General features: G+C 51.5%; 1 protein-coding gene across 1 annotated transcript in view; it reads right to left on the bottom strand.

The window, feature by feature from the left end:
- Window positions 1-260: 260 nt before the first annotated feature.
- Window positions 261-9,194, bottom strand: part of CHRNA1 (cholinergic receptor nicotinic alpha 1 subunit) — a 110,266-nt gene continuing 101,332 nt past the window's right edge. The window contains exon 9 of the mRNA XM_069616146.1: window positions 261-981. Coding sequence (XP_069472247.1) covers window positions 850-981 — 132 coding nt within the window. The 3' untranslated portion in view covers window positions 261-849. The remainder of the gene's footprint in view (window positions 982-9,194) is intronic.

The raw sequence follows: 9,194 nt of genomic DNA, 5'->3' as shown, positions 1-9,194 counted from the left end.
TCAATTAAAAAAAGGCACTTGCATAAGAAAGCAGCTGTTGCTCTGTTTGACATCACATGCCTTGCTCTCTACTTGATTCTAAGCCTGTCTCTGTGGTGCAAGCAGTTAATCCATGCAGCTGGTAGTGGAAGGTTGCGGGTTAGAGCGCATCCTCGGAGGACAACATTATGGAAATCTAGTTATGTTTATGGTCACCCCAACCAGAGGCCTCTTCCCCCTAATGCTCAACCCCTCCACCACTCCCAGATATAACGATCGCGCAGCTTTTGGCTGAATCCCTCTCCTTCAGCCAGTCCAAATGGTTTAATATATCAAGGAAGCAAAATTCGCACATTACATTTTCAGGTGGTAGGTCTATTACATTGAAACAAATACATGTTCGAACACACGATTAAAGACTAAGCGCCAGATTCATAGCAGAGTTTTATAACGGCACCCTAATGCTTTCAGCTTGCATTTCAAATAACACATTTCGATCAGCTGTGTTTTGATTCTTGCTTCTGATATTGGACCCTGAGACAAACCATTCCATCGCAAGAGACTATCTGAATCTTGTATAATGCAGTCTCGTTTTTAATCAGCAGAAGTCTCACGGCCCCCTCTAGTGGCAAACAATAGAAGTGTGAGCGTGCAAGTGTGACAAGCCCAACTGCAATGAAAGAAGCAAAACAAGCCAACGAAATAGCCCTTCACCCACATGAACGCTACCCCAGATTAAAGACTTGTGAGCGAATAATGGGTTATATTTTGGTAGTTCTCGCCCACGTCGACCACTGCTGAGATCCCTTCAGTACAGTCGAGTCAAACAAACGGACACACAGAGACGCGCTGCAGGGTGTGCACGACGCTTCATCCTTGCTGATTTAACTCGATGAGGCGACCAGCGAACACAGCAAGTGTTCCAATAATGCAAACTAGCATGAAGATTCCAAGGAGAATGTGGTCGATAACCATGGCAACAAATTTCCATTCCTCTGCAGCCTGTGAAACAGAGAGAGAGGGGAGAAAAACAGAGACAGGCAACAGTTAGCAATAGCACTCAATGCATGCTGAAAATGGACAGGAACGGGTAACAAAAAGAGTCCGGGGAAATGTCCCTGGCGTATCGCTTTTCCAGCGCGAGCCAGGCACGTACTTGCTTAACGGCACTTCCATATTCAGTCTCCTATCCTGCGTGCCATGAGTAGCTCGTGCATAAAATGGGGGCACGCCATGACCCCCTTCATTCTGCCATTGGTTGTGTTACATCTACGGGCACTCTAGCTCCTCCCATCCTGTTTGCAGTAGCCAAGCCCCTACACGGCCTCTAGCTGTGCATCTATAGAGACACAGCAAGCGTGGGGGGCCTGGAAGACCAGAGGGGCTGGCCAGAGCAGGACCTGGCCTCGGATCCATGTGCGTGTTCTTGGCCTCTGCGTGGAGGTGTGTGAGTGGGCAAACATACCCTTCTGAGGAATAAACTTGCATTCTGTGGTGGACACGATAGCACGGGCACACTGAGATAAGAGGTGAACCAAAGTTCACACAATCCATGCGTTGTGTCTGTGCTTTCTTCCTGCCTTCTCGTCTTGGGATGCATGGCAGTGGTGAGAATGTGGTGAGTGAGAGAGCTGGCCGCTGAGTGTTCTATGGATGACAGTTGGAGAGAGGTTGGCTGAGCTAGAGGGTGATCTATGGATGACAGTTGGAGAGAGGTTGGCTGAGCGAGAGGGTGTTCTATGGATGACGGTTGGAGAGAGGTTGGCTGAGCGAGAGGGTGTTCTATGGGTGACAGTTGGAGAGAGGTTGGCTGAGCGAGAGGGTGTTCTATGGGTGACAGTTGGAGAGAGGTTGGCTGAGCGAGAGGGTGTTCTATGGATGACAGTTGGAGAGAGGTTGGCTGAACGAGAGGGTGTTCTATGGGTGACAGTTGGAGAGAGGTCGGCTGAGCGAGAGGGTGTTCTATGGATGACAGTTGGAGAGAGGTCGGCTGAGCGAGAGGGTGTTCTAAGGAAGACAGTTGGAGAGAGGTCGGCTGAGCGAGAGGGTGATCTATGGATGACAGTTGGAGAGAGGTCGGCTGAGCGAGAGGGTGTTCTATGGAAGACAGTTGGAGAGAGATTGGCTGAGCGAGAGGGTGTTCTATGGATGACAGTTGGAGAGAGATTGGCCGAGCGAGGGGGAGACAGTTGGAAAGAGGTTGGCTGATTGAGAGGGTGTTCTATGGATGACATTTGGAGAGAGATTGGCTGAGCGAGGGGGTGATAGTTGGAGAGAGGTCGGCTAGGCTAGAGGGTGTTCTATGGATGACAGTTGAAGAGAGGTTGGCTGAGCGAGAGGGTGTTCTATGGATGACGGTTGGAGAGAGGTTGGCTGAGCGAGAGGGTGTTCTATGGGTGACAGTTGGAGAGAGGTTGGCTGAGCGAGAGGGTGTTCTATGGATGACAGTTGGAGAGAGGTTGGCTGAACAATATGGTGTCCTATGGATGACAGTTGGAGAGAGGTTGGCTGAGCGAGAGTGTGTTCTGTGGATGACAGTTGGAGAGAGGTTGGCTGAGCTAGAGGATGTTCTATGGATGACAGTTGGAGAGAGGTCGGCTGAGTGAGAGTGTGTTCTATGGATGACAGTTGGAGAGAGGTCAGCTGAGCGAGAGTGTGTTCTGTGGATGACAGTTGGAGAGAGGTCGGCTGAGCTAGAGGGTGTTGTATGGATGACAGTTAGAGAGAGGTTGGCTGAGCGAGAGGGTGTTCTATGGATGACAGTCAGAGAGAGGTTGGCTGAGCGAGAGGGTGTTCTATGGATGACAGTTGGAGAGAGGTTGGCTGAGCGAGAGGGTGTTCTATGGATGACAGTTGGAGAGAGGTTGGCTGAGCGAGAGGGTGTTCAATGGATGGCAGTTGGAGAGAGGTTGGCTGAGCGAGGGGGTGACAGTTGGAAAGAGGTTGGCTGAGCGAGAGGGTGTTCTGTGGATGACAGTTGGAGAGAGGTTGGCTTAGCGAGAGGGTGTTCTATGGATGGATGACAGTTGGAGAGAGGTTGGCTGAGCTAGAGGGTGTTCTATGGATGACAGTTGGAGAGAGGTTGGCTGAGCTAGAGGGTATTCTATGGAGGACAGTTGGAGAGAGGTTGACTGAGTGAGAGGGTGTTCTATGGATGACAGTTGGAGAGAGGTTGGCTGAGCTAGAGGGTGTTCTATTGATGACAGTTGGAGAGAGGTTGGCTGAGCGAGAGGGTGTTCTATGGATGACAGTTGGAGAGAGGTTGGCTTAGCGAGAGGGTGTTCTATGGATGGATGACAGTTGGAGAGAGGTTGGCTAAGCGAGAGGGTGTTCTACGGATGACAGTTGGAGAGAGGTTGGCTGAGCGAGAGGGTGTTCTATGGATGACAGTTGGAGAGAGGGTGTTCTATGGATGACAGTTGGAGAGAGGTTGGCTGAGCTAGAGGGTGTTCTATGGGTGACAGTTGGAGAGAGGTTGGCTGAGTGAGAGGGTGTTCTATGGATGACAGTTGGAGAGAGGTTGGCTGAGCGAGAGGGTGTTCTATGGATGACAGTTGGAGAGAGGGTGCTCTATGGATGACAGTTGGAGAGAGGGTGTTCTATGGGTGACAGTTGGAGAGAGATTGGCTGAGCGAGAGGGTGTTCTATGGATGACAGTTGGAGAGAGATTGGCCGAGCGAGGGGGAGACAGTTGGAAAGAGGTTGGCTGATTGAGAGGGTGTTCTATGGATGACAGTTGGAGAGAGATTGGCTGAGCGAGGGGGTGATAGTTGGAGAGAGGTCGGCTAGGCTAGAGGGTGTTCTATGGATGACGGTTGGAGAGAGGTTGGCTGAGCGAGAGGGTGTTCTATGGGTGACAGTTGGAGAGAGGTTGGCTGAGCGAGAGGGTGTTCTATGGATGACAGTTGGAGAGAGGTTGGCTGAACGATATGGTGTCCTATGGATGACAGTTGGAGAGAGGTTGGCTGAGCGAGAGTGTGTTCTGTGGATGACATTTGGAGAGAGGTTGGCTGAGCTAGAGGATGTTCTATGGATGACAGTTGGAGAGAGGTCGGCTGAGTGAGAGTGTGTTCTATGGATGACAGTTGGAGAGAGGTCGGCTGAGCGAGAGTGTGTTCTGTGGATGACAGTTGGAGAGAGGTCGGCTGAGCTAGAGGGTGTTGTATGGATGACAGTTAGAGAGAGGTTGGCTGAGCGAGAGGGTGTTCTATGGATGACAGTCAGAGAGAGGTTGGCTGAGCGAGAGGGTGTTCTATGGATGACAGTTGGAGAGAGGTTGGCTGAGCGAGAGGGTGTTCTATGGATGACAGTTGGAGAGAGGTTGGCTGAGCGAGAGGGTGTTCAATGGATGGCAGTTGGAGAGAGGTTGGCTGAGCGAGGGGGTGACAGTTGGAAAGAGGTTGGCTGAGCAAGAGGGTGTTCTGTGGATGACAGTTGGAGAGAGGTTGGCTTAGCGAGAGGGTGTTCTATGGATGGATGACAGTTGGAGAGAGGTTGGCTGAGCTAGAGGGTGTTCTATGGATGACAGTTGGAGAGAGGTTGGCTGAGCTAGAGGGTGTTCTATGGATGACAGTTGGAGAGAGGTTGACTGAGCGAGAGGGTGTTCTATGGATGACAGTTGGAGAGAGGTTGGCTGAGCTAGAGGGTGTTCTATGGATGACAGTTGGAGAGAGGTTGGCTGAGCGAGAGGGTGTTCTATGGATGACAGTTGGAGAGAGGTTGGCTTAGCGAGAGGGTGTTCTATGGATGGATGACAGTTGGAGAGAGGTTGGCTGAGCGAGAGGGTGTTCTATGGATGACAGTTGGAGAGAGGTTGGCTGAGCGAGAGGGTGTTCTATGGATGACAGTTGGAGAGAGGGTGTTCTATGGATGACAGTTGGAGAGAGGTTGGCTGAGCGAGAGGGTGTTCTATGGGTGACAGTTGGAGAGAGGTTGGCTGAGTGAGAGGGTGTTCTATGGATGACAGTTGGAGAGAGGTTGGCTGAGCGAGAGGGTGTTCTATGGATGACAGTTGGAGAGAGGGTGCTCTATGGATGACAGTTGGAGAGAGGGTGCTCTATGGATGACAGTTGGAGAGAGGTTGGCTGAGCGAGAGGGTGTTCTATGGATGACAGTTGGAGAGAGGTTGGCTGAGCGAGAGGGTGTTCTATGGATGACAGTTGGAGAGAGGGTGTTCTATGGATGACAGCTGGAGAGAGGTTGGCTGAGCGAGAGGGTGTTCTATGGATGACAGCTGAGCGAGAGGGTCTTCTATGGGTGACAGTTGGAGAGAGGCTGGCTGAGCTAGAGGCTGTGCTACTGCATGTCCTTAGCTTCCCCAAGGCTTGTGTCCTGTGTATCATGGGGGCTGAACTATCCCGGCGCTGTAACCGAATAAAGAAGCTTTCCTATTTGTACCACAGCTCCCGGTCATCTCACTAAGGACAGAACATAATAGAGGTCTGGTGGGACAGCAGACATTCGGAACACGCTTCAGGGAACTTCCGCCCCTCAACACTCCAGGGCCTTTCACCACTCATGCTTGTCCTGAGCAGAAACGTTCGTGCCTACCACCCCTCGCCCCGCCGCCCCCGCGGACCGTGCAATGTTAGGGAATACACTGATGCTGGGGTGAGCGAGAGAGGAGAGAGTTGGGAGGGAGGGCTGCGATGCGCATCAGTCACCCGCGTGGCTCAGTACCTACAGTAACCTGCTCATTCCTAGCAGTAAGCCTGTGACATGCACATTCACTTTGCAAAGCAGCAAACAGGTTTTCTTGAAATAGCCATTTCATTTAAATCAGAGGCCTGAACTCAATTTGTGCAGGGCACTTATACCCGACCAGCCGTGCTCTTCTCCTTGCATGCTGGGACTTGCCCTGCATTTATAACAGAAAAGGCACACCTATACAACACGCCTTGCTCTTCTCTTTGCATTCTGGGACTTGTAGTCCTGCATTTATAATGGAAAGACTCGATGGGATGTATCTGCCTGACACGGGAACGTTTGGAACCCTGCATTCCGAGCGAATTACCCTGAAAAGGGAAGGGCGAGTGTGTCCAAAGGCACAATATCACATCTTGGAGGTCACAAATGCCATTCTTATCCTGTGTGTTTTTGTGTATTCTAGGAATGGTTCGGGTAAATGCTATTGGCTAACTAGGATTGTTTTGGGGTTTGCAAACATTTTCCCTTACGAGGAGTCTGCCCTTGAACTTAGGGAGATCAGGGCCATAGCTGACATAAAACTGTTTCTTTACCTTAAGCCTGGTGTTGTGCCACGCCCCTGCCAGGCCTCGCCCCTATCAATCAGACCACAATTCCAGGCCTTGAAGAGTCGGTGGTTTTCCAACCTGATTATTTTACATTTCCACCACTGCTTACAACTAGAATTCAGCAAACCACTTACCCCGAGCCAGTTGTTCTCATGCGGCCAGATCACATGACCTGGCTTCGATTGCGCTATGGACTGGCCACAAGGGGTGCACAGCACGCACATCACATACCATTTATGTTTCACTCCTCCTATTTTGCACAGAGTTATGCTGGCAAGGCTTATAGGGAGTTGTGTGCAGCTCTAGCTCGTCATATGACAGTAGGCCTCATTACGACCTGGCCGGTAAGTGAATGACGATGCCGGTAATGGATTACCGGCATCGCTTACCGCTCCGCACGATTATGACACGCCAACCCGCTATTAGCGGCACCGTAATTAATGGTGCCGCTAATAGCGGCAGGAGCGCGGGCACGCGACCCTTAATGCCGCAAATACTGGCATGGCATAAACAGGGGAACATCACAAGTCAGGCGGACATGCAAATAGCACCCTACTGAAGCCCAAAAAGTACCTTACCGGCATGGAGCAAATACCGGCATCGCGGACCACCCGTAAACGGCCATGTGCAGTGTTCCCAACTGCCACAGGTGCACACAATCAGCACAGGTGGAGGCAATATAGACTGGGCCAGCACAAAAGGAGCACACCCCACCCCTTCCCACACCCAGTTACACACCAAAATGATTCCAATACTACTAGCAATGCTGGGGCTGGAGGACATGATTGCAGTGTAACTCCAGCAGCAGCAGCAACAACAACAACAACAACAGGCAGCACAGAGAAGACGCAGGAGGAAAAGGGGGTGGGGCAGGCACAGCATGCCCCACCAGTGCAGCCAGTGGCACCACGCAGGCAGCCCCAATCCTTCGCATAAGAGCCCGTCCATTCAACCTAAGCCCTGAGCAGATCCACACCCTGTACCGTCTGGACCGGGACACCTTCATCACCATTGTGGACATGATACATGACGACATTGTCAGCCTGATTGAAATACGCACCGCCATCCCACCCCTACTGAAGGTAGCGTCTGTGCTCCACTTCCTGGCCACAGGCACCTACCAGCATACAGTGGGGCACATGCATGGCATATCACAACCATTATTCTCACGTACGCTGAACCAAGTGCTTGATGCCCTCCTGAAGCACACAGGCGTCCATATTTAACTACCACGGACAGCCCAGGAGATCTCCAACACCAAAGTTGGCTTCCATTCACTGGCCGGCATCCCTGGTTGCATTGGCACCATCGACTGCACCCATGTGGAATTGGTGGTCCCACATGCCATGGAGGTAGTGTATCGCAACCATAAGATATACCACTCCATCAATGTGCAAACGGTATGTGACTCAAACATGATAATCACACATTGTTGTGCCCGATTCCCCGGATCAACCCATGATTCAATGGTCCTGTGGAACTCCACCATACCACGTTACATGGAGCGGCATGCGGGGCAGAGATCCTGGCTTCGCAGTGAGTTGCATGTTAGGCTCATGGAACTGTGATGTGGGTAGGTGATTGGGGGAGAGATGCATACTTCATCTGGCTGAGATGTGGGAGGGGGGGAGAGATGCATACTTCACCTGGCTGAGATGTGGGGGGGAGATGCATACTTCACCTGGCTGAGATGTGGGGGGGGAGAGATGCATACTTCACCTGGCTGAGATGTGGGGAGGGGAGAGATGCATACTTCACCTGGCTGAGATGTGGGGGGGAGAGATGCATACTTCACCTGGCTGAGATGTGTGGGGGGGAGAGATGCATACTTCACCTGGCTGAGATGTGGGGGGGAGAGATGCATACTTCACCTGTCTGAGAGTGCCTGGGAGAATGGACCATGCACATAACCCAAAGCAGGCCAGACTAGACCTGACACCTTACCCCAAAATGCAAGACGTAAGCTGCCCTACCATGAAAATGATGCAGTGTTGCAACCATCCCATAGATATCAACATGTGCACTGTACATAATTAGACTGTATACCCCGCAACACAATGCAGCTACAAGCAATTACTATGGCCAATGCACAGCATCAAATACCATCAACAGAAAGGACAGTCCTCCATTACTGCGCACAAAGGAGTCACATGAGGGCCAAATATATTAAAACACCACTAGACTAACACAGAGGTCCACCAAAACTGCATGTCACCATCTGTCGTGCATAGTGAGAGCATCATGAGGCTGACATCAACAGTGACAGGATGAAAACATAGAAATGACTGCACATCAGCCAGATCATGGGAACAATCAGCACCAGCGTGGACTAACACAGTGCATGATCACTCGCAAGGAATAGGACCCCCCTGCGCCCACTAGACGATGGCACGCACACCTGTCCATAGGAGGAATACATACATAGCAGTCACATCGTGTGTCTGTATTCATGCATGGATATGTGGTAGCAAACAGTAAATCAATGCATGCTATGGTGTCATTGATACAGGTTCCATATGATGCGATGACTTACACATACACATTGTTGACCACATGCAGGTGATGCAAGCTATCCCTTAAAGAGGTGGCTCCTTACCCCAGTCCGGAACCCGCAGAACAGGCACGAGAAGGACTACAATCGTGCGCATACACGTACCCGTGTGGTGATTGAGCAGACATTTGGCCTCTTGAAGGCACGATTTCGCTGCCTCAGCAGGTCTGATGGGGCACTCCTGTACGGCCATGAGAAGGTGGCCAAGATCGTCATGGCATGTGTCATGCTGCACAATATGTGCATCAGACGGAATGTGCCTCTGCCCCCTGACGCTGAACTGCAACCACCTGACGATGAGGATGAGGAGGGTGGAGATGGGGCTGCACTTCAGGGAGGCAGCGATGCACAGGAGGGACGTGCCATGCGTCAGACTCTGATCAACCAATGTTTCTAGCACACATGGACGG

Source organism: Ambystoma mexicanum, chromosome 9 (assembly GCF_040938575.1).
Source record: "Ambystoma mexicanum isolate Mex_15411 chromosome 9, UKY_AmexF1_1, whole genome shotgun sequence".
In the NCBI taxonomy this organism is placed as follows: Eukaryota; Metazoa; Chordata; class Amphibia; order Caudata; family Ambystomatidae; genus Ambystoma; species Ambystoma mexicanum.
Note: the sequence above shows the minus strand (reverse complement) of the source record. Positions and strands in the feature narration are given on the sequence as shown.